Below are 25,298 nucleotides of genomic sequence, written 5' to 3'. Positions count from 1 at the left end.
ATAGTTCATTGTTAAACTGCATTACTTCCGGTTTTAATTTGAATAATAATACAAATAATTTTTTGGTTGAACAAATACAGATACAAATACAAATAGTGGCATCTCCCTCCACCCCTAATATACACACATATATATCATTATGAACCACCAGTATTTCTCCTGGTTTTTTGGACCACAATATTTGAGATTTCCAGACGTTGTCTCTTTCCAGATTGTCTCTATCCAGACTGTCATTCCTCTTTGAACAACTACCCGGCTTGAATATTCCTTCACCTTACAACGCACTGCCTGAAAGCTCTTGTCCATTCCACAGGCCTATCATTAAGAATAATGGTGGACTTATTCAAGTAATAACAGTTTAATTACGCAAGTCTTAATGTCACTTAACAATAGTGGGACCGCAGTCATTTAACCTCTTTATTCTTGTTTTTACGTCATCAGTCTTTTTTCACCTTTAAAATCTGCATTGGCTGTTTTCAGCCCATGTGGCTGGCTTTTTTTGTGGTTAATTCAGTCCCCCACAGTTTGAGGACTCTATGTAACCACCCACGACTCTCGTTTCACTTTTTTTGTTTTGTTCTTGTGCCACAGGTAAATGTGCGCAAGTAATCTCGGCATCTATTAGCAATGGAAATCTTTCATGCAAAACCATGCTCCATGAATATTCTAATGAATTCTCATTGCATGGGGAAACAAATGTGCTACATGACAGAAATGCTAATTCAGCATTACTCCTCCAACTGAATTGGGTTCGTTCTTTGTTTTCTTGAGGAACATCACTTTGATGTCATCGTTGCTAAAGCTGCAGGACGGGAGTATTCGATGTTGATTAACTGACTAGCACAAGACGTGAACATTTTACTTAAAGCAGGAGACAGTTGGTCATGAGCGTTCAATGAAAAATGACGCAGACTGAAAGTGCTGATAGATACAGTGCTGGAGCCATGCGCCAATACTTACAGCTCTGCATCTCTCCTGGAGATTCACAATGTGTATTCTGGATGAGTTTATGCTTTTATTGAATTTTACAGTTTCTCACCTCATCAGTCATAGTGAGAGAGAGAGAGTAATTCAATCATCTGTCCCCTGGTGGAAATTCCAGCTACCAGCCTAAGATAGAATCTTGCTGGAACCAGCTTCTGCTCCAGCTGGATGCCATCTGAAATTTGGTGATGGTCAGTTTTCTGTACCAAGCTGGCCCACCAGCTAGACAATGGTCTTGCCAGCATGGTTGGTATCTCAACCATCTTGTTGCCAGCTTGACCATGTCCAAACCAGCTTCAAATCAGCTGGCCCAGCTTTAAACCAGGCTGGAACCAAGCTGAACGTTCCACCAGTGTCTGTCTGTCTGTCTGTCTGTCTTTCCATCTCATGAGGCCGTGTGAAGTAACATTTTTAATGTGCTACAGCAGTGTTAAAAAAATTATTTAAAAAAAAAAAACACAGGCAGAAGGGAAGATGTGCTGTTCAACTAAACAGGGGAATTGCACATCTCTCCTGAAAGAACGCACATAATTATATAGTTTGTTATCCAACCACCTGTTCGGAACCTGCATCTGTAACACCATTAATGAACTCTAAAACCCTTATAAAACTGATATTCTTCTATGTCATTTGTGTGAAGTATTCCATCTTACATTTCAAGTGCTATGCCTCAGAGGACGTATTTTCAATCTGCATTGCATGCTGGGAGGAAATACGGTTTTCCATACGCATCCTGGGAGACTAACACTAAAGTGTCCATGTGGCTGCAATTTCGTAAATTTCCCAAATATACAAGCAAGCAGTGGGTCCAAGGAGACCGAACCAGATGATGTCTGGTGTCTTAGCAACAGGTTGAAACACGAAATTCTGTAGAAAATAAAACCCAAGAGAGTGGTTTGGGGTCTGCTAACTTATGTTCAGAAGCGAACTTTCCTTAAAGAGAAACGAACAATAAATCAAAAGCACACAGTACCTGGGAAACTCATTAGAAAACACGACTTTCCTGCTCCTTCAGGTGGGAGTAAATGCCGAAAAGATTTTCTGATCGATCTTCTGCACAAAGATCAATCTGTGCAAACTGCAACCTAGGGCTTTAACTCAACAGCCCTCCACCTACTGAGTGCAATTACGAGGTCAGTAATAAGTCTGCATAAAATCTATAGACTGACAGTTTGCAGACCGCCCCTCAAAAAAGGGGCAGCATATGGAATTCATCACACCTCTCTGAGGCTTAGTGGTTGAAATACCAGAAAAAAACAGAGAAGAAATCCAATGCAAAAACCTAACTGGATATCCAGCAATCATCATCCCATGCACTGGAGAACTGAGGGATTGGGATGCTCAAGGGCTTACTTAACCTTTTAAGGTATAAGATCACAGATATGTGATCAGAATGTTCTTAACTGAACATTCTATTGCTGATGTAACTATCACCACTGGTAACTGAAAGCAATGGGGTTCTAGAACCACGACTCAGAATTTAGAAAAATCAAGAAATCAAGAAACTACATGAAAACACAAGTGTCAAGGACAGAACCATAGCAGCCCAGGAAAGGGCAGAAATAGTTCAGAAACAATGTCAGGGAAGCCATAGTTGCAGAACAGAAGATAGCCACCATGAAATGAAAACAAAAAAACAAAAATCACATATCTGAAATCCAAATGCATGAAATACACAAATTCCTGACTGGGGGCGAGGTGGGTATAGGAATAACAAAATTTGACAAAAAATCATTTTCACTCCAAAATATACCACCCTTAAATATGTCATTTGCCTTCAGTGAAATGTGTTTTTTTGCGTTTACGGCCCTGGGTCTATGCCTGTGTTTGTGAGTTTTCTTCTTGTTTGCGAAACTGAAGTTTTTATGTCCGGTAGCTACTTTTATGAGTGAGACTGCTTAAGGTGACTGGCACATTTAACTGTCTGTCCCGAAATGAGTTCTTTTCAAATGATATACAAAGTAAACCCAGACATTCAGCGAAACCATGTAACTCCACAACAAACCATCTTGATATCCTGCCTTTATTCAGCCAACATGGTGAAGGCTATCTCATTGTCGTTTGAGAAAACTTGTGAGTAGAATGTTAAAACATTAACTTAAAAAAACCTAAAACTCAAAATGAAAAACCTTTCTGGCTTTTGAGCCATTGGCTAAACAAATCAACACCAGAGCAGAAAACTTAGTAAATAAATGAATAAAACCAAAAAAAGGTAAAAAATACAGAGAACTGCAAACAATGACATTAGAATTCAGTGAAATTACTCACAGGTGAGGATGCTCGAGGTTACCCAGTCCTCATCAGCATGTTAAATGTGCCCACACCCTTTCTATGCCACATAAAGTAATTAAACAGCTGAAGTGGACTAAATAAATGGCATATCAATCAGTTTTCCATTTTAGTCCCTCTTAGACTCCCTCTGAAATGTGTCTAATTCTGCAGTCAAGTGTAGAGAATGAGACTGTACAACATAATTTCATCATGCCTGACTCTTCATACGCTTTATATTCTAAAGAGCCTTTCTCTCATTGTCCTTTTAATGAAAGAAATGGAAGCCAGTCCATTTTTTAAGGCTAAGAATTGTAAAGCGTCTCCCAGATTGAACACTTCAGCAACGGCTATAAGTCACGCCGTGGCAACCGCAGAAGGCGTGCGACTAAAAACTAAGAGCACATCAACTGCCCACCGTGCAGTGCATCAGGGTTATATTGTTCCGTTACTATGGCAGCAGTAACCAGTTCCTGCAGCGGGTTCTAGAAGGACAGCCATGTATCCAATGCCACTGAATTCCATTCTGTAGAATCCCAAGCTCCGTTAGACCGGCAGCCCACACCTCCTGACTGGCAGAACTCAGAGCTGGGGTCCATTTGAATTAATGAACTGAAAAGTGGCCACGAGGTTCTATATTTTTCAACTGATGAATTGAATTTCATCTGACTGAACATGTATTGGATGGATTTACCCCCCAATCCTGGTAGAAGGTTACACTGACCACCATCACAGTAGCAACTCCCCATCCACACCCTCTCGAGGAAGCCATGTTTATGGCAACAAAGAAAAACACCAAATAAATTATATTGGAATATATTTCCAGCATAGGTCAAAATACATCATAACAATTTTGCTGTTAACTTCACATATACACATTTTGTACAGAGCTTACACAAGTCATGTTACATTATGGCTTTTACAACACGCGCAAAATGTGAACTACGTGAAAGCAATCTTAACTGTTCTTCATTGTGCACAGCACATTCTGACATATAAGCCAAATGTAAGCCTATCCCTTTTATTTTATAAAGCGTTTGGCATCTCAAATCTCACCCACATTTCAGTGTATATACAGCCCCTGCAGCTGGCTCGGGAGAGTGAAGACAACCCACGGTTTTCTGCTGGAACACGTGCCTGCCAGCCAACTGCTTCTTTACACACTGCAGCCGCAAGCTTGGGGTGGAGGAGACCCAGTCATACAAGTGAACAGACAGAGGGAACCGGGGTCACATGAACAATAAACGCTGCCGTATCCCTGGCCGATGCAAAGTCAACTGTGCTCCAACCCCGCCGGCCGGCACCGGCACAGGTCCGACTCCACAGCGAGACCGCCATACACGCCTACCCCTTTAAATTATTTGCATTTCACATTTTGATGAAGATTCACAGATTTTAGTCGAGACAATGCTAAGTCACTCAAACATGTTGGCACTACACGCTGCTGCACCCCTGCAAACCGAAAGGCTGAAATGAGAGTCTAGTCCATTTCTATTTTAAACGCGGCTCATGTTTTAAAGACGCGCTGCGCACTCCCTCGGGCAGGCGGCTGCTTCTCCTCAGGAGGACGTGGCAGGGGAGTCCGCCGTGGTAGCGTACTCTCTGTGAACTGCTAGCGGCCCGTACAGCGACTCCAAGATGGCCAGGACTCGCTCTTGAATAGAGTCCACTTGATCGACAGGGCAGTACTCATCCAAACTGGATCTGGCACAGGAAAACAACAACAACAATGACAAAAGGCTAATCTATCACTTTAAGAAAATACATTTCTGAGAAACAGAATGAGACAGGAACACTGGGGTATTTTAATGGTTGAAAGATGAGCTTTCGCTTGATTGTAAGCCAATAACTCCCTAAAGGTGCAGATTAAAAGACAAGTCGTGGCATTTCGGGTGCTGAGCGCTGAGTGCAATGAATCTGCAGCTTTTAAAGCCCAATTACTAAGGATAATGGAGTGACAGGACCGGACCAGGTGCTAATTACATCACAGAAGTGTAAACGAGCAACACATGCACGTACGCACGTACACACACACACCACTGCAAGGCATAAGCAGACACAATTACAGATGATACATGGTATGCACTAAGTAACATCACTCGCTGCATTTCTGTAAAATTCCACAAAGGAGACTCGTGGTATTCCGAACATAGAGTTTGCGGTGTTTGTAACACTGTGAGGTAATACGGCATTCCAAACACAGAGAAGTAGTGGAGTTGTTTTGTCTTTTTCTCCATAATTATTAGTGCAATTTCACATCGATTGAGTGTTTTAGTGTCTCGGAGAGCCAAAATGCAACCACAATCATAAACCTTATTCATCAGGAGAAATACTGCCATTGAATGGACGTCAAACGTCGGCATGAAGCAGCCGCCTCCCCATTTTGTTCTGAACAGTGTCTTCGTTAGTTGTTTATTTCTGTAAGCAACACACCATCCTTTTGTATTCATGACTTTTTCTTTGAAATGTCAAAGGGTCACATGCAGGGCGACTGTCATTTTGCTGTGCGAGCTGCCAAGTCAAGTAGTGTTGCCAAGTCCACTTATTATAAGCTTCTTCTTTTTAATATAAAGTCATTGGTAAATTTAAAGAGCTGCGGGCTGTGTTTTTTGGGCTTGTTTTAAGTTGAGTGTGCATTTTATGGGCTTCTTTTATTCTGCAATTTGGCATGAAATTAAAGCAACACTAAACGATACAAGCTACACTAAGCGAGAGAGACTTCTTATTTATGCACTTGTGTTGTGTTGTCACAGTAACCAAAGACGCATGGCACGTTGCACACATTTTCCATCCTCGTAACACACACCCACCCCAAACACACAGTAGAGTTTTAAAAGTATCATTTTAGCACCAGTTTTGGCAAAATCTAAACGATACCCATCCGTATTGAAGACAAACCACAGTATCCTATTTCAGTGGATCTATTCAGAAGAAACATTTGACAGAGGTAACACAGATGCTGTGAGATTGGTCTGAACTCGGAAACAGCTCTTCACTTATAATTAAAATATAAAATTTGAAAATTACGCATAAGAAACAGCTCAATAAAACAAAATGAGATTTTGTGTGCTTCTGCTGCACCACTGACAACACCTTAAAAACCATAGGTCTTCAAAAGTATGTATTGCACAAATGACAGCTAAAAATGAAAGCGTTAGCACTCCTATTTGGCCTGAGATGTGAACAGCACCTGGAGCCAGTTTGAGTAGGCATGGGCGTGAGCCTGTCTTTGCTGGTATTGGAACAGGCGTGGGTCCCAGCCTGCCAGGGATATGAACAGGCGTAGGTCCCAGCCTGTCTTTGCTGGGATGTGAACAGGCGTAGGTCCCAGCCTGTCTTTGCTGGGATGTGAACAGGCGTAGGTCCCAGCCTCTCTTTGCTGGTATTGGAATATGTGTGGGTCCCAGCCTGTCTTTGCTGGTATTGGAATATGTGTGGGTCCCAGCCTCTCTTTGCTGGTATTGGAATATGTGTGGGTCCCAGCCTATCTTTGCTGGGATGTGAACATTTGTGGGTACCAGCCTGTCTTTGCTGGGATTTGATCAGGTGTGGGTGCCAGCCTGACAGACGGACATGCCAGACGGTCTGGGCCGAGATCTGAACAGGCACCGGCGCGGGCTGTGTCCCATAACTCTTACCTGGACATGGTGACCAGCGTGGGCTTGGGCAGTGCCCGCAGGATGAGCCTGACGGCCTGTGCCAGCCTCTGGATCTCTTCCTCAGTGCTGACGTGGTGGGGCAGCTCGGAGTAGTCACAGGTGAGGCCGGCTTGGTGTACCTGTGGCAGAGACCCAGAGGAGACGCGGCGCCATTTTAAAGAACACGTGCTCCCTTCAGAGGTTTCATAAGCTGAACCCGTGCTACATGAAGTCACATGGCATTTCTGGGTGGACACGTTTCACCAGAAGGTCTGACAGGAAAACAATGTTTTTGTTCTGTTTAAACAGTACATGATAAATTGTAGTACTGACTATGATGATGATGATGATGATGACAATCTCAATTTCATAATCAGGTGTCTGGGTAAACAGTGTATGATTATCTCTTGAATTGATTATTCTGATCACGATGTTCTATGTCACTATTGGGTAACTGGGGAAATGGTGGTTACACAATGTATGACTGTCTCGTGTATTGATTATTACGATGATGACGACGATGGTCGTTACACTGACAAAAATGACTAACCATTTCACAATCGATTCATTTTTTGTGTTAACAGTGTATTGCAATATGAATGGAGATAACGACGGTGGTTACACTGATCAACACAATTTACCATTTCATAGTCGGGAGACTCCATGCGATTCCGCAGGCTTTGCACGAGCCTCACGACAGACTTCATCCTGAAAAACACAAGCGGCCCAGGCTGTTCTCATATCCGGCCTGTGTGTTAACTCCTAATGGGAACGCGCTATGCCCAAAACCACTACTGAGCCTGAAAGAGACAGAGCCACAGAACCGTGGAAACAGAAGCGTGTCCGCACGAATTCGACACCCCATTATTATGAGCATGAAAGTACCACCCAGGGTCATTTATGTGCTCGGTAATGCTCCGGCCCCAGTCTTTTTGTGCTGTTAAAAGAGCTGGGGATGGACAATGGCTCCCCTTTTAAAGTGGCTTTGCTGGCTGCATTGTACTGATGCTCAGTACAGTTTCTACGCCAGACTTCAAAAGCGTGAGAAACTAGTCATGCTCTGAGGATGTGATCCATGTCTTTGTTAGCCACTTAAGCTAAGGGAGTCCATACATCTAAAGCACATTAGTATTAATGTACAAATAGGGACAGTTCCAGCTTTTATTAATTTATCTACAATGAGTGAAAAACAGACACACACAGACACACACACACACAAAGACACTCACACACAAGCGCACACACACCCAAGCGCACACACAAAGAGACACACACACACACACACACACACACAAAGACACTCACACACGCCTGCGCACACACACAGTCTAACAAAGAAACTAGATCAGGATGTGGGAAGTGCATTTCAGAATATTTGCTTGTTCAATCTTTTTTTTCTTCTAAGATCAAATATAACAATAATATACATTAAAATCTACCAACAAGCATTCCATGTATCTGCAGCTCTTTTGGTGTTAACATTGATTCTCTACAATGATATGTACGTTAACTCTCACACCAGGACAGCTTATATGCCATAACAATTTCAGATACACTCATAGTTCTTTCTCAAGCTAAAAGCCTTTAACACTGACCTAATGAATCCATTAGAGAGCTTGTTCGGAAGTATCTAGTGCCATTCTAGAATCTGGACTCAAAGGTCTGCACTGGGAAAGTCAGAGACGATTAAAAACATGTTTTCAGGAGCTCATCTTTCGCGTGTCCTGTAAAACTCAGCGCCACGCTCAGAAACGAATCCCCGCATGCCCTGTTTTACATACACATGAATGAACAGGATTCAGGCGCTTACGCATTCACAGTACCATAATGCACTTCTTTAATCAAATGGAATGCGAACCTAAGGGCTTTTTCAAAATGGTGACGTAAAAGGTAACAGACAACTGAGGTGCAGAGTTTCTGACAAGGAAATCTGTTAGAAACAGAAAGTCACAGGTTTAAAAGCTGTGCTTTCCTTTTCCTGTGAGGTCGACCGCGGAAGTGTTTGTTTGGAAAATCATTCACCGTGGTCAGCATACGTTTCCCCATGTTTGACTGTGGTCAGAGTACGTTTCCTCATATTCGACCGCGGTCACGATACATATCCTCATCACGACCGCGGTCAGTGTACGTTTCCTCATGCTCACCCTGGGTTGGCTGCCCACCGCTGGACCGTTTCTTCACCGTCGTCTTCGACCAGGTCGGCAAACACGGTTTCCAGATCCTCCAGCTGCCGAACGCGCCGCTCCACACAGTCCAGCACCTCGTCCTGAGGGTTCCACACACGCTCACAATGTTAGTGAAACCACGCTAGATGTGTGAGCGACACGGGACACGCTTAGGCAACCCTGCTGAAAACATGCCTACACTGCATTACTGAAAACACAGCACATGTTTACAACATCTTACTCAAACCACACTACACAAAATATTTCTGAGGACAAGTAGCGCATGCTTATAACATAAAGCTGAAGACATGCTCCCTACATATTACAGAAGACACGGCACATCCATTGAGCATTACTGAAGACTGATAGAACACGGTTACATGCTACTGTGAAGACACACATGTTTGGAGGATATTACTAAGGATGGCTCAGGATTATGATTGCTTTCAGAGGCAATTGGTAGAATGTTGGCATCAATAACAACATTAACAAAAAAATTTGGGGTAGCAGGACCCTAAGAGCCATCAACAGCACTGCTCACATATGAAAAGAGACGATTTACTCAAGATAGCTGTTAGCCCACGGGACTCTGTGTGAGAGGCAGGAGGTGCGTTACCTCATCTGCGTTTTCACTGGGCTTCTGGAAACTGTACAAGCCCTGCAGAATGGCATACTCCTCCTGTGGTGGAGAGAAGAAACACTGACACATGCATGACCACGGATAGTGGTGTACACACTTTGTGAGTTGATCTGATGTGTCATTTTACTGTGCACAGACAGACATACAGACAGACAGAGAGAGGCAGACAGGTAGGCACACGCACACACACACACATAGCTATATTACAGATATTATGGAATATTCTCCATATTGCCCAGAATGTACATCGTAGTGAGATGCATATTTAAATTATTTTATAAAGAATAGACTAGTATACTAGAGTACATCTCGCAGCACACTTACATACGTATAAATCATATTACCATTTAGGGGAATATGACGGCGTGACTAACGCCAGTAGGAACTGTGAAAGAGTGCATTACAAAACTCTGCCTCCGAACCACCAGCCCATGAAAGACCCGAGTCGTAATGTTTTAAGAGAAGTCAGCTCTCCTACTGCAGTCAGTCTTTTCAAAGGCAGCCACCGTTTCACTAAACACACGAAATGCCATTACCTAGGAAACGGTGCAAGCCGAGGTCTCGCTTCTCTTAATGGGATGGAAATCTGACTGGAGCGATGTCCGGTGCGGTCGCTGCATTCCGCAGAGCCGGCGACTCGACTCCGGCTGTGCTGATGCAGCGCCCGGCAGATTTACCCCCCAGCCTATTTCCGTGAAAAAAAAGCCCACGACCCGCTCCTGCGAGTTTCTCAGGGACCCGACTACCCAGCAACGCTCAGCTAAACAGCTGGATGGAAACTCCTAGCGCTCAGAAGTCAAGCGCATCAAACCAACTGAACCATGGAGGGATGTTGGTACAATTCAAAGTCTCATTGAGTCACCAATTGCAGCACTTCTGTCATCTGTCAACTCCAAGAAATACCTCCAATTTAACAGTACTGAATCAAAATCGGTTCGGTAAAGAAATACACATTAAAATATAAAGAAACTATTTGTAGTAGTAGGACAAATCCATTGTGATTTTTGATAACGATAATTGGTTGTCCAATAGTATCAAAAGCTAGTGGTCACACATTATTAAAGTGTCTGCTTAATGAAATGACAGAAATGGTAACTGGATGGAAATACTGAGAATGTATGTACAAGGTTCAAATACGGATTGTAAGAACAGCCACACAACAGTGCACACTGACGCCTTAGAAATGCACGGTTTTGGGGAACAGGAAGGGTGCTTCTGTTTTTCCTGCTGAACTGCTTAGGAGCCTCAGTACCAGTCAAAAAAAAAAAATGAAGTGTCTACAGTCTCATTTCACAAGGACCTGCCACTGAGCGAATGCATTTGAAAATAAATGAGCTTTATAAATCACAACCTCAGGCCATTCTCTACTGCCGCTAGTCACCGGTTGACTGAAAAATCTGCTCAGCCACAGGCCATGTCCCTTGATTGCAGAATAAAGGCAGACCAACCAGGTTTCTCAGTTCAAGACAGATTGAATGAACGGATGAAACTGCATTACATTTTGCCACTAGATTCCCTTCAGGGCAACTAGCAGAGCGTATATGTTCTCATATTTACACAGCTGGGCCTTTCATTAAAAAATCCAGATTAAGGACCTTGATAAATGTATCCTAACTGAGCTATATGCTCCAGGGTCCCTAGCTGCTAGATTACCTGTGTGTACATCTCTTTGAATGGGTTTTTACAAGAGAAGAAATCCAGGTCGATGTCCAGGATGAAGGAACCATCTTGCCCTATAGCAGAACTGAGGCTGGCCACAGCTTTAGCAGTTGAGCCAGTCCCATCTTTCCCACACTGAGGACTATCGGTCCGTGGAGTTGCTGCATTTTTGTCATCACCTCCTGAGGTTCCGCTGCCACCTGGTGGCTGGAGTCTGTCATTGTAGGGTGACACATCACTCCCAGAAACGGCAGCTCCCTCCGCCCCCGTGTCCTGCGCCCGTGGCCTTTTTGCAACTGACACAGGGGTCTCTTCCCCCTGAATGCACTCACGCTCCACCGGGTTCACCTGGACAACGCTCAGCTGCAGGGGTTTGGGGTTTTCCAGCTGGTCTGGAGGAACGTAGAGACCATCGCTAAGAAAGTAATCATCCTTGCTTGTAACCCTGAGAAAAAGATAGAGAGTCAGAGAGGTTATTCTGTCCTGAAGAGTCTCAAAAACGACACTACAAGGAATAATAGCTCACAACCAACTAGTCCAGAAACCAACAAATCTAACAATGTTAAGCCTTGAAATTGTTTCCCTGTCCTAATTCTGAAAATCAGACAAAGTGTAGCCTTTGAATAGTTCCACTATCCCTTTCAGGTAAATCACACTGCGTACACCACAAATAGTTCCCCTTTCCCATTCTAGTAAAAATGCAGTGTGTAATAGGCTACTGAGTGTAGACAACTGGGTGGGTAGTGGAGGTTTTTCAAGATGGATGCTACCCCAGGGCTTCAATGACCTGATTGTGGTTGTGGAGGAGTCTCTGCCCACACACATGCTGTGCTCCCCCTCTTTAATCTGCTGGGCCCAATAGGGATGGAGCCACATCACATGGGACACGTGTCCAGCATAAACCATGGGCATGACCCAATTCTCAATGCTCAGCTCACTGTAAAAAAATAAATAAATGACATTAATGAAAATACTACCACAATGTTTAAAGAGACGGTGTTCAGGAAGAATACAGCAGACTTTTTTTTCTTTTGGCATTTCTACTGTGAAATATCCAACACAACAAATGAGGCGCTGATTTGAATAAACACAGTGGATTACTCAACCTGAAAAGAGCTTCTTTATCAAACACGGTGTCCGCGGGCATGTTAACGGGTATTAGGAGATCAGGGTGAGAATCCAAATGGACCATTTTAATATTCTTCATTGGAACATGCCTTGAAGCAATTGCACGATATATGTGACGCACCACCTGGGGGGAAACACAATTATTTATTGCTTTACCATACCCTCTATTTAAAACGACAGCTCATGATATGATTTTCAAGGAATTATCGATACACGTCATACACAACTACTGTAGCTAACCGACAAGCTAACAGAAGGGATAATGGAGTGGAAGGCTAAATTTAGGTAACAGTGCAAGCAGATCTGGCTAACTGTTAGCTTTCCGGTTGTTTAATTCCGCAGCCCGTCAGCTATCCGACACGTATTTGCAAGGTGCAATTTTAAGAGCAATTTGTTCTTTACAAAAATTCTTACATACTTCACCATTTAATGTAATTCATGGCTGGCTAACTACTTTACAAGCTTGCCAGGTACCTGGTTAAGACAGCCAAGTTTAATCTGCGTTAGTCAAAGCATACAACTTTTAGCCTAGCTCGAAAGCTATACATCTCTTGGTTTTCCAAAGCTTACATCGTGGTGGTCTTCAACAATCCACACAGGCAACTCTGTGTATACCCTTTTCGAGGTTTGACTATTCATGTTTTTTCAAATGAATCAGTTTCGTAAATTCTCTTTATTTCCACGTCCTTTGGTGTTTTCAAAGAATTTTCGTAATGGGGATAATTACTTGAACACGCAATAACTCTGTAGTCCGATTGGCTGAGAGAGATCTCACTAGCTTGTGATTGGTCTAATAATGTCCATCTTGTTTTTTGTCGCCGGGTAGAAACATGCGTCCTCACATTTTCGGTATTATTAAGGGAGGTCATAAGCGAATTACACTTCTGACCTGTGCAAACGACCTGTGTATAAAGTATAGGTACAGATTTGAGAAGACTATTTGACCGTGAAATGAATGGTAAAAAATCGATTTTTTATGTACTACTTTAATTGTATTTCCCCTGTTCTTTAACAAACTAAGGATAGACCTGAATACATTTCTGACATAGCACCACATCTCCCTCTAGTGGTAAGTAATAATTAGTTTTACCGAGAAAACCACCCTATACGAACGTAGCCAGGCAAACAAAAATGATTAACGTCTTCTACCCGAAAATAGATGCCATATTAAAGGAAATAAAAAGGTTTTACCAGATACAGGCAATTAAAACAAAACATACTAATGTGCCACTTCAATCAGACAAAATAAACCCCAAAGAAAACAAATTAAGTACAAATAATAAGAACAACAACAACAATAATAATAATAATAATAATAATAATAATAATAATAATAATAAAATCCCCTAATGTAAGCACCACAGGCCTGAATGTTGACCCTGTTGGCTTGGGTTCCATATCCTCTGTTCCCATTGCAGTCCCCCTTTCTTGTAGTGTTCACTGCTGTTTTCTGTGTAAGTGCAGGACCCCATTAGCATTACCAGGTATCTCTCCTTATGTGAGAATGAATGGGTGGCTGTGTTATTTGTTTTTTCCCTAAAATCACAGTTGTTAATGCCATTTTTTTGGTGTTGATGGTACTGGGCAAGAACATTGATGTGCAAAGCTCAGAACCAGTGTGACAAAGTCAGTGACCAATCACAGCTGTAAAGAATGAGTATGGGTATAGGTACGAGTTTAGTGAAACATTACAGCAGGCCCCATGATTCATAGTGCTGTTTCTACTCATTAAACATAGCATAGCATATAGCATAACAATTTCACATTTATTTTATATTTGTTAGTAAATGTGCTAGTGTCTAGAGTTTAAAGCAGTGGGAGAAGCAAGGAGGAGATGGCCAACCTTGGTGAAGGAATATTATGCCATTGTTTTCGTATCCATGCACCAACAGGCCTGTTGCTATGGGAATCATGTTCTGCAGATAAATGCCAGTCCTTCTAACTGACAACTTGGTTACGTTTAGCCCCCCCCCCCTGCAGTCTCAAGACACTTTCATAGGCTGACAGGGGCCACACTATTGAACAAGGCTAAATCCCTTTCTGATTCTGAAGGCTGTAATTAAAATAATTACACTGGCAGCAAGGCCAGAGAGAGAGAGAGAGAGAGAGAGAGAGAGAGAGAGAGAGAGAGAGAGAGGGAGAGGGAGAGAGTGGGAGAGAGAGTGAGAGAGAGATTTAATGAAGATTTAATTATGCTAATACTTGTGGTAAAATTAAGTTGAGCTGAAATAAAGATAATGAAATAGAATTCTCCAAAATGGCATCTGTACCATGTAAAGAAACAAATGTAATCAATACAGAAATAATTCAGCCATTATTATGCAATTGTTTTATCTGATGATTTCAAAGACGCCCACCTGAAGGTTTAGTCTGAAAAGAAACATATATATTGCACATCGAGACATATAATAGTGACTGCTCATATACTGATTTGACATGTTTTGACACAATACTTTACAAAAAAGAAAATAAGTGAGAGAAATATGAAGAATTAATTTCACCTCACGACTAACAACGTGTGTGTCTGCAGTGCTGTGACAGAACAATCAATGTTAATAAACTATTCACACTGCCTTCCTCTCCCTGCCAAGTTGGCAGAAAAAATAATGCAGGCTTCAGAGAGAAAACTAAATGAATAATAGCCCCAGAGTACCAATAAATTATGTTGTTTCATAATGGTGTATGAGTATGAAATACTGACATACTGTTCTAAAGAACTCACCGTAGCATTACAGTATTTATGGCTCTAGAAGCAGCACAAAGTTTTCTTGAATGGCTCCATCTTCTGGCCAACATAATAAAAGTAATGAAAGTCCGCAAGCTGATGCAGTCCTTTTTATTTTTATAAAAGCAAAGATTAAAATTTAGGCATATATTTTAACATTTGTGATCAGTATTGAGGATATCAAGAGTCATCCACAATGGATTGATTTCATTTTGGCATCTGTAAGAATTCTGATATAACTATGACATTTGTAAACCTCTGAGTATAAGATGAGTTAGAAAATGAGTTACAGAGCACCACAGCAATGGATTCATAGACAGTTTCAGACAATTCAGTTAGAGAGTACCTGCTATTTAAATGAAGAATGCAACCTGGGTATTGCATCAATCTACAATTCATTACCAGATATCAGCATTGGAATCAAATGATACATTGAAACTGCTCATAAACTGAGACTGGCACAGAAGGCAGCAGTTTCTCAGAAAAGCTTGGTGCATTGACCATTGCATTACAGATGATTAACTCAGCGAGGGAAGAAGTAATGCCCTTTTCACTGCTACAGGTAAAACTAAATTTGATTTCCAGGGACACAGAGTTTCATCTTCTCCAAGATTACAGGCTTTAAACACAGTATAAAAAAGAGAAATGGGTGGAGCGAGACATCCGATTCCCCAGGCAATACTGACCGCAGGACTGCAACTCAGAATTCGGTTATGCAGAGGAAGTAGCATCTCTTTATGGATGGGAAATCAATGGGATTTGTCCAATCTGTAACACAGCTCAACACAGCTATTCTTTCTCACCACCTGAATGAGATATACTCATTTGATTATCTTTGATTAATAATCCCTAGGTTTTCAGGAAAATATTCTTATGAAAACTTGAAAACCATGTAAACCAAACTATGAACAGCCTTTACATCTGAATAGCACTGATCTGATATAAATCATTCTGGTGAAATGCATTTTCCTGCTCTCCACAGTACTGTGATTTGTATTGCCTTTGAGCTCTCTTGTCTTTGCAGTCATGAAGGAGTAACATTGCAAGGTCATAGAATAATAAATAATTTTTAATGAGAAGAACGATCATGTCACTGTTCTGTGCATTTTCTTACCACTAGATGGCAGGTGAGAAGGAATACAGAATATGGGATTCAATGAAGCTGTAGCCTAAGTACACATAACAGTGAGATGATACAGTATTATGACTGTATTCAAATACTTTTGAATACTTTCGAACACTTTATATTTATTTATTTTTCATGAGCATGCTCAACCGATCAGCATTAATTAGCCTCAGTGCTAGCACTTTCTGAAACCTGGTCGCGTTTTGAAGACCAGTCAGTCTTACATTATCCTTTACATTATCCAGACAATGGAATCACTAAGCCTTTACAGGACAATGGCTTTACAAGTTGATTTTGTGGTTGTTCAACATTTCGAGACCCATTGGGTCCAGTTCATTTTTGGGTCCAGTGCACTCATCTGTCTATTCTGCTGCCCTCTATTGATCACTAGAGTATATTGCAAGTGTAACAAAGTCAAATGGGATTCATTGAGTGGAGCCGCTGGTCTTAAGGCTTCGGCATGCTTCAAACTAACTGGTCTGTATGAAGAGTTGTCAGACAGTGTTGCTGTTTATTCCTTTTCCGAAGTAGCTAAACTTGAAGGTGGGGTCAGAAGCTGTCCATCATAGAGAGGGGTGTGGTTTTATCCAAGATGTCAGCGACTTCTGTGGGCTCATTCCAATCGCTTATTTTATCTGTCCTCAGGCTCTTCCTATCTCTTCCTCGCATCCTTTCCTTGTGTCCTCCATTGGGGGAAGCTAAGGAGCAAGTAAAGGACACAAGGATTCACGGTATGACAATTAGCAATTGGAATGAGCCCTGTGTGTCTTTAGAATAACAAAGCGAAAAGTCATACAAGTGTACATCATGACAAACACACTTAAGAAACTATGATCATCATAGGCTTTCCTGTGATCAAGGATCGACAGAATCATTGAACTCACTGAATTCGGAAAGCATCATATCTGGAGTGACATTTGAACCTTCAGTTAACAGGTCCCCAGGCTGGGGCGAAGCTCTTGTGTCTTGATTCAACTTCCGGCGGCGCTGCTCTGATGCAACCCGGGCTGCGCTGCTGCTGCCTTGTAGTGGTTCTGTTTGTTTGTGTCTAATATTGCGTGATTTTATACTGACGGTGTTTGGCGATATTTGCTTCTATTGTTGATGTGCTTGTTTGTTTTTTGTTTGTCTATAGGTGCTTTTAGGCACCTTACTGTATGTTTTTATTCGCTAAAATCTTTGTATGTTTTTTGTATCTGGAATGTTTGTCTTTTACGGCTGCAGCATGGGTGAAAACCCAAGCCAAATTTTCCACTTTGTGGGACAATAAAGTTAATCTTAAATCTTGTCTTCACGGTACCCGGCCTGAGCTTCATATTACATAAAGAGAATGTAAAACGTTGGGTAAGACGCCGTGGATAAAGGGAATTTTGTGCGGAGAAAGAATAAGCGGTGTATTTACGGGAGGCCGTCAGGTAGTGGGGTTCTCTGATTGACTGAATCAATGATTGATTGAGTCTGCTGCCCGGCGAGCACCCTAGGAGCTGCAGTGCGTTCGCCACCAGCCTCGCAGAAGAGCCCCAGCTCACTTTGATGCACGGTTCAAAGTGGAGTGCCATTACTTATTCATGTGTTTTTTTCTATTGTTGTTATTGCTCCCTCTGCGTGCCACAATTATTGCGTTAGATAGATCATGTTTAATTCAGGCTGTGCAAATATTACCAGGGGTTGGGAAAAAATAAATATGCGGGCTTTCCTTTTTAACGGAATGATGTAGCCTGAAGTGGAATTGTTCTGAACGCTTCCTGCCTCATTCCTCCGAAGATTGTCTCAAAGGGGGCTTCGTGTTTACTCTTGTAATATTGCATTTCAAAAATGCATATACTGCTGTGATTTCTGTGGTGCGTGCTGGATTTCCACTCAGGTAATTTGGCTTGAAGCAAGTTTTGGTCAATCGCTGAGTTGGGCCTGTAATTCAATTCACCTGCCAGCTATAAGTATGTCGCTGAAAGTAGGGAAAAGGGAAAGGGAAAATTCCCAGAATACCTCTGGAGCAAATGAGAATGAGTACAGACAGGGAGCCAAGTTCATTAATTTGTGTTTATAATGAATTGTTCCAGGGCTAAAAACAATTGAATTATTTAGCCGAACTGAAGGAGTAGCCGCAGGCTATGCCTTCCTGTTACCTGCAGTCAAAAAGATGCTCAGAGAATCAGAGTTGGCCTTAACTAGGAGCGATTTAGCATTTGTCTATGAAATCTTTGGACGAATGAGAGGCCAGTTTCAAATCCCACCTCGGACTCAGGCTTTTCTCTAACTCATTACACTAGCTCTCCTGTAGTGATCACTACTAGCTTTCCTTTAGTGATGAGTACTAGCTCTCTTTTAGTGATCAGTACTAGCTCTCCTGTAGTGATCAGTACTAGCTCTCCTGTAGTGATCACTACTAGCTTTCCTTTAGTGATGAGTACTAGCTCTCCTTTAGTGATTGGTAATAGCTCTCCTGTAGTGATCAGTACTAGCTCTCTTTTAGTGATCAGTACTAGCTCTCCTGTAGTGATCAGTACTAGCTTTCCTGTAGTGATCACTACTACCTCTCCTTTAGTGATCAGTACTAGCTCTCCTGTAGTGATCACTACTACCTCCCCTTTAGTGATCAGTACTAGCTCTCCTGTAGTGATCAATAATAGCTCTCATTTAGTTATCAGTATTAGCTCTCCTGTAGTGATCAGAACTAGCTCTCCTGCAGTGATCACTACTGGCTCCCCTTTAGTGATCAGTACTAGCTCTCCCGTAGTGATCACTACTACCTCTCCTTTAGTGATCAGTACTAGCTCTCCTGTAGTGATCACTACTAGCTCCCCTTTAGTGATCAGTACTAGCTCTCCTGTAGTGATCAATAATAGCTCTCATTTAGTTATCAGTATTAGCTCTACTGTAGTGATCAGAACTAGCTCTCCTGCAGTGATCACTACTAGCTCCCCTTTAGTGATCAGTACTAGCTCTCCTGTAGTGATCACTACTACCTCTCCTTTAGTGATCAGTACTAGCTCTCCTGTAGTGATCACTACTAGCTCCCCTTTAGTGATCAGTACTAGCTCTCCTGTAGTGATCAATAATAGCTCTCATTTAGTTATCAGTAACAGCTCTCCTGTAGTGATCAATGCTAACTCTCCTGTAATGATCCGTACTAGCTCTCCTGGAATGATCAGTGCTAGCTTTCTCGTACTGCTCTGTGGCTTATGTGTGTAAGTACAAAGCCCTTGTTGCATGGGGGTGGGTGCTAAGATTAGCAACTTGCAAATTAACAAACACATGAGAATCTGATTCAAGCTTATCTTTTCTTTACAAAAATAAACATCCATAATATTACATATCTATAGGCCATCTAGCAAGTATATGTTTCCCATCTATGAAATCTCTATATATCTTAGCACTGTTTTTCAGCTCGCTGCTCTTTTGGCTGCAGTCCTCTATCTTATGTTATCTCTAGTTTATCTTATTGCTATTGCTGCTTTGGTGATGTGCATTCAGTGTGTTTTCAAGTTGGCCATGCATGTTGAATGGCTTAGGATAAATAAATAAAAACATACATTAATTAATAAATAAATAAATGAATGAATAAATAAATAAACAAACAAATAAATAAATAAATAAATAAATAAATAAATAAATAAATAAATAAATAAATAAATAAATAAATAAATGTTCTCAACTGCCTGTGGAGTTGGTGTATTCTTTTAACCGATGCCAGGATTGTGTAGGCAGCATTTGGGAGCAGTTCACTCAAACCCATCCCCGCATAGTGCATTGTGATGCTCGAGATTGCCAACCCTGCTGATGCTCACTTGGCACACACGTCATCCTTTGCTTGCTTCCTACAAGCGTTTAAGAGCAGAGCTGGAACTGAATCACTTCATAGATGCCCAACCAGGTCTTGATGTGAGAGACAAATGTTAAAATAAACGCCGAAGCGTTTCATCTTCTAATAGGTTGGACAGGTTCTGATATACTGTTCACTCATTCGCCTGTTGCATGTCTCTGGAGTTTCCATATGGAGTTAGCAGTTTGTTCATTCAAATTCAATTTGTGTGTGCACAGGCATGCATGCCATGTTGCTTTGGGTGACACTTGGTTCATGCGTGTTGCTTTAGGTAAGTTGAGTGTAGCTGAGCAAAACTCTGGAAGAAGTTGAGAAATCACAGAGGATTCTGTGTTCAATTATTCCAGAGCGCCAAGACTCTCAGTTCAACTGTCAAACTTTTGAGAGGTGTGGACCAAGTTCAGGGGGTGGGGGGTGGGGGGAATGGAAGTAAGTTAATGATGTTATTTGCAGTCAGAACATAAAAGAATTTATTGCTGCTTTGCTCAACAATTCCCAACATACCTTTATGAGCAATAATACTGTACTCTCATACATATACAGTACATCTTCTTTCTTGTTTTACTTTAATGAAAACCTTATTTCATAAGTTTAATTTAGTAAACTTAATGTTTCTTTTTTTTATTGCTTTCTGCTTTCTTTTAAAACAGGTAGTGTTTTATTATGTGTGCTCTTTATATTTTATTCTCTTACTGGAAATCACTTCAACGCTGTGCTTTACAATGACAGTGTGTGTTAAAATAATAAAACAATTATCATAAATTCATACAAATTTGCCCTGAGTTTGAAAATATGCTGAGCATTAATCATCAATTCATCTCTCTGCCGTATTATTTAATTACTGCTATTTTATTGAATCAGTTCTTTCAGCAACAGTATTCCCTTTATTGCCTGTGTGTTATAGCTGTAACTTTATCTGTGCTTTGGCAGTTTAACATTTTTCTTGTCATGACAATAAAGATATTTGAATGGTGGTGGTGGTGGTGGTGGTGGAGTCGGGGGCGAGGGGGGGGGGGGGGGAGGGAGGGTGCGGGGGAGGATGACAGTGAAGTAGTAATATGGCTAGCGAGTTCCTCTGTGCAGCTCCTTCGCCATGTCAATCAAATGTGGATCAGACTGTTCCTTTTTCTTTACCTGGCCATTGGGTTGTGCTGAGCGGGTCTGTCTTTGTCAGAGCCCTGTTAAATAAATAATGACTCTGATAGAATCCCCTCATCTCTGTCTCCGTTATCTCAGTGTTACATTTCTATAGCCCGCCTCTATGTTCCTCCTCGGCATTCCATCTCGGTTCTGTTGCCGTGTTTCATCTTCGTCTCAAGATCTCATCAGAGGCTCTGTAGGCCCATCAGATTCCCTGCATTCATAAGACTGGCAGCAGTGGTAATGCCAATAGATGCGCTGTACCTCAGTATTACACCTCTAACTACTGTTAACGCTGTTGCTGGAAACTCCTGTCCTGTAGAAACATCGATGATGGAACGAAAGAAAGAGCTGATCACCTGGTTGTTGAATAGAACCTGTGATCCAATCGCTGTTCTCTGCCTCTGTGTTGATAATGTGTGTTCCAGCTCTTTTTAGTCCAATTTTACACTGGAATCCCTCATATGCGTGTGTTCTCTCTGTATTGAAACTACACTTTCGGCTGGACCGCAAAAGCGGGGCCAGCCCTATAAATGCGAATGTCTGTGACTGAGTGACTGAGTGATAAAGTTACACCATTGGTCAGCCGGATGAAGTGTGTTACACCATACATCAGACCGGCACATACACGGTCCCACCATATACTGGGTTTTGACCTGGTCTTGTTATCTTTGTTCCACCTCAAGATCGGTTCTCTGTGTCAGTGTTCCATCTTTGTGTTCCATCCCAGTATTCTTTTTCTTTGATATGTCTTGATAGCTACACCGTGCTCTGTCTCTGCAGTTAAAGAAAGCAGGATATGTTGCCGTGGCGCTCAGGAGCTAGACTTAAGCAGAAAATGCCAGGCCATGGAAGGAAGGCATGGAAGAGGAGGGTTTGCACACAGCTCACTCAGGAAGGGTATTCGCTGGGCTGTTAAATGATTCACAGTAATATAAGCCACAGTAGTGTCCTTACCACACTGTGCCCATTACACATCCTGTTCTTAAAACACACTGTGGTTATTACACAAAGTACTTAACACACCCTGTGCTTATAATACTGTTCTTAATACACACTGTCGGTGTCACACCTGGTCCTTATTACACCATTTCCACATCTTTATCGTACCCTGTCCTCTGGAAGTGTGCCATCAACAGACCTTGTGTTTATTGCAACATGAAACATGTTGATCCATTTCACAGCCAGACTCCTCAGCTGTGGTCAAAAGAGGAATCCCTTTTAAAGTTTTACCAGAAGTGCGTGCATGTGTAGTCAAGTCTCTGACTCAATGTGAACCCATGATTTTAATAATTCAGACAGGCAGCTCCACTGAGCTCTGCCCATGTAGTCTAGAGACTTCTGTCCTCCTACGGGGGGTGCGAGGCGGGGGTGGGGGGGTGGTGCATCTGTATTTTCCAGAACACACCCTCCTAGCTCTCCCCTGTAGTCTACATTCTCTCATTAGTGGATAGTGGAACAGAGAATGCTAAAATTAGAGCAAACACAATGGACCTAATAAGTAAACAACTGGCTCTCAGCACCAGCCCAGCATCCTCTGCTTTTAAAAAAATGCCTGCCAGCTTTGCAGGATCCCCACATAATACCCTGCAGGGGCTGCATTTTCCACAGGCTGTCCCAACATCTTTGTGCCTTTCCAAAACACTGATCTCAGTCACTCAGGGGAACGGCAGAGAGAAACACAGCCCCGCAGATGGACTCCTGTGGTAGGGATGGGTCGGTGGTGTGGGTGGTGGTGGTGGTGGTGGTGGGGGGGGGGGGTTTCGAGGGATGGGATTTAGGAAGACAGTGGGGGTAAAGAAGAGTAAGCTGGGTAACTCCAGGTCACATCCATGTTGGTCTGGGACACTGGGAGTTTATCTGCTGACAGTGATTCGGATGTCATTAATACTCTGGGTGACCAGCATGACCTCTTCAGTAGCACAGGAATGTAAGCATGTGATGCATCCTACCATGGGATAAATGAGACATTGATCACTACAAACAAATGAATTCTTTAATAAACAAACAAACGAAAAATGAAAGAAAAACATACTGGCTACCATACAGTAGCTCCTTCTTACAGGTGTGGTTTGCTTTGGTTTTGAGAAGATACGCTTATCACGGTTCATTCGTGACTTACAGAAAATCACTTCATAGAAGTGTATTGGCTTTCAGGTTGTCATAATTGTGATAGTCTCCGACATTGTACATGGGTCTGTGCAATATTGCTTGGATAGACAATCTCTTATCCCTCGTAATAAATAAGCTTTCTGTTCAGCAAAGTTCCGGCTTCGTTCCTATCACTTGTCTAAAACTTGAAGTGAGAGAATTGGGGCTTTGTAGTGGATTTCAAGCCGTTGCATGTCACAGTTGAGAAGCATTGCAGTTCCACTGAGTGTTACTGGAGGCTGTTTACCTGCTCTGAAGGTAGAAAATAAGATTTTGAAGATGCAATTACAGATCCCTCATAGCAAGCTAACATGTTAGATTACTTTGATATCACAGATGCTTATGCTTTCTTGCACATGCACGCATGCACACATACACACACACACTCTCTCTCATGCACCCACACATACATGCACACACACACGCATACACACACACAAAGTTGTCCATATGCATGCCTGATGGTTCTTCTTTGAATTCTTTGGACTGCTGATCTGCAGTTAAACCACCTGTGTTCCAGGCCAAGCTCCAAGCATCATGTAAGAAAGTGTCTGACAAGCCCATCATTTCCATTCATATCCAAAATATATGTTACGTATATGTGAGTATACATAACATATACAGTGCACTCTGTATAGGGATTATGTCCCTAATTTCCATGTGTGCATTATCTTTGGATTAAAGTCTGTGACAGGCCACTGGGTAGCAGATGGTAAAGCTTTGTGTGTCTGTCTAAGCCCTCCTATTAAAGAGGTCAGAAGGGGGATTATCTTTGATTCAGTGAATATCATATTTTACAATGCAGTTTATTCCACGCACCAGGCCCACGCTTTTCTTTCCAGCTGCGTGAAGCACGCCGGAACACTGCTGTGCCCTTTTCCTACGCACACAAACCTATTTTACACTTCCTCTCTTTTTTTACCTTTAATGGCACTCATCAGACGTCAAAGGAGGTCACTGTGAAATCCATTTAAAAATCAAAGCCGAACCATGGGGTGAGGATTCAAATATAACATGCGTTGAGCTAAACATATATGGCAGTTTTAAAACACAATACTCCACAGTTACAGTTTTAACACACTGTTCTCAATGCAGTGGACTGATATGGCCTTTTAATGATTTTTGGAAGGTGTGCAATTAATCTAATGACTGGAGGGCATTCTTGCTGTAGTCACATTTTTGTCAATGAGCTCTCTCTGGTATTACCCACATATTGTCATGCAAGCTTTTTCCAAGGCTAAGCTAATATTTGTAGATACTATTCACATTTTATTTAATGTAATTAAACAAGTGGGTATTCACGCTCACCACTCAGCAGATGGTTTACACAGAGTGCAGTTTGTAGATTATCTATTTATACAAGTTTTTTATTATTTGTACAAGATACTTTAGGGAAACAAGCAATGGCCAACTAGGGCTACTGCTGCTAATATTAGCATGATGCTAATATTTCTACTTACCAGTCAATCAATCAATCAAACTTTATTTTTAAAGTATATTGCATATAACAGTTGCAACTCAATGCACTTTACACAAAAAAAGGGAGGGAAAAAACTAAAATTAGACTACCCAGTGATGGCAACAACAGCAAAATGGCAAACAAGGTCAGATAACAACTTTGTAAAAGAATTATACTAATGATAGTGGTAAGAATAAAAAAATAAAAGCAAAGGAATGGAAACAGAAACAGTGGCAATATCGGCAATAATAGCAATAACAATATAAATAAATAAATAAATAAATAAATAAATAAATAAATAAATAAATAAATGTACATAAGAAAAATAGGCAATGAAAAAACAAAAAACAAACCTAGGTAAAAGTGATGCCAAAAAGGTGTGTGTTAAGATT

General features: G+C 41.8%; 1 protein-coding gene across 2 annotated transcripts; it reads right to left on the bottom strand.

The window, feature by feature from the left end:
* Positions 1–4,052: 4,052 nt before the first annotated feature.
* On the bottom strand, positions 4,053–13,250 carry c8h5orf22 (chromosome 8 C5orf22 homolog). Of its 2 annotated transcripts, none has more exons than XM_064346515.1 (9): positions 13,053–13,250; positions 12,461–12,606; positions 12,142–12,291; positions 11,349–11,799; positions 9,672–9,734; positions 9,035–9,156; positions 7,532–7,598; positions 6,891–7,030; positions 4,053–4,956 (listed from the first exon to the last, which is right to left on the bottom strand). In XM_064346515.1, the coding sequence occupies exons 1-9, from the start codon at positions 13,119–13,121 to the stop codon at positions 4,812–4,814; spliced, it is 1,353 nt and encodes a 450-aa protein (XP_064202585.1). In that variant the 5' UTR covers positions 13,122–13,250; the 3' UTR covers positions 4,053–4,811. The 2 variants fall into 2 exon arrangements, with proteins under 2 accessions (XP_064202585.1, XP_064202586.1); XM_064346516.1 differs by lacking the exon at positions 13,053–13,250 and adding an exon at positions 12,957–13,039.
* Positions 13,251–25,298: the final 12,048 nt, after the last annotated feature.

The sequence above is a fragment of the Anguilla rostrata genome, chromosome 8 (assembly GCF_018555375.3).
Source record: "Anguilla rostrata isolate EN2019 chromosome 8, ASM1855537v3, whole genome shotgun sequence".
In the NCBI taxonomy this organism is placed as follows: Eukaryota; Metazoa; Chordata; class Actinopteri; order Anguilliformes; family Anguillidae; genus Anguilla; species Anguilla rostrata.
The sequence above is the reverse complement of the archived record's forward strand: the minus strand, read 5'-3'. Positions and strand labels throughout refer to the sequence as shown.

What these genes read in the sequence shown, in the direction of transcription:
- c8h5orf22 (XM_064346515.1), bottom strand. Translation starts at nt 13,121, where the DNA reads ATGAATAGTCAAACCTCGAAAAGGGTATACACAGAGTTGCCTGTGTGG. An exon ending in CGGTGGGCAGCCAACCCAGG is followed by an intron (nt 7,599 to 9,034) that starts GTGAGCATGAGG and finishes TGTGTTTTTCAG; the next exon opens with GATGAAGTCTGTCGTGAGGC. An exon ending in AGTCTCCCGACTATGAAATG is followed by an intron (nt 7,031 to 7,531) that starts GTAAATTGTGTT and finishes TCTCTGCCACAG; the next exon opens with GTACACCAAGCCGGCCTCAC.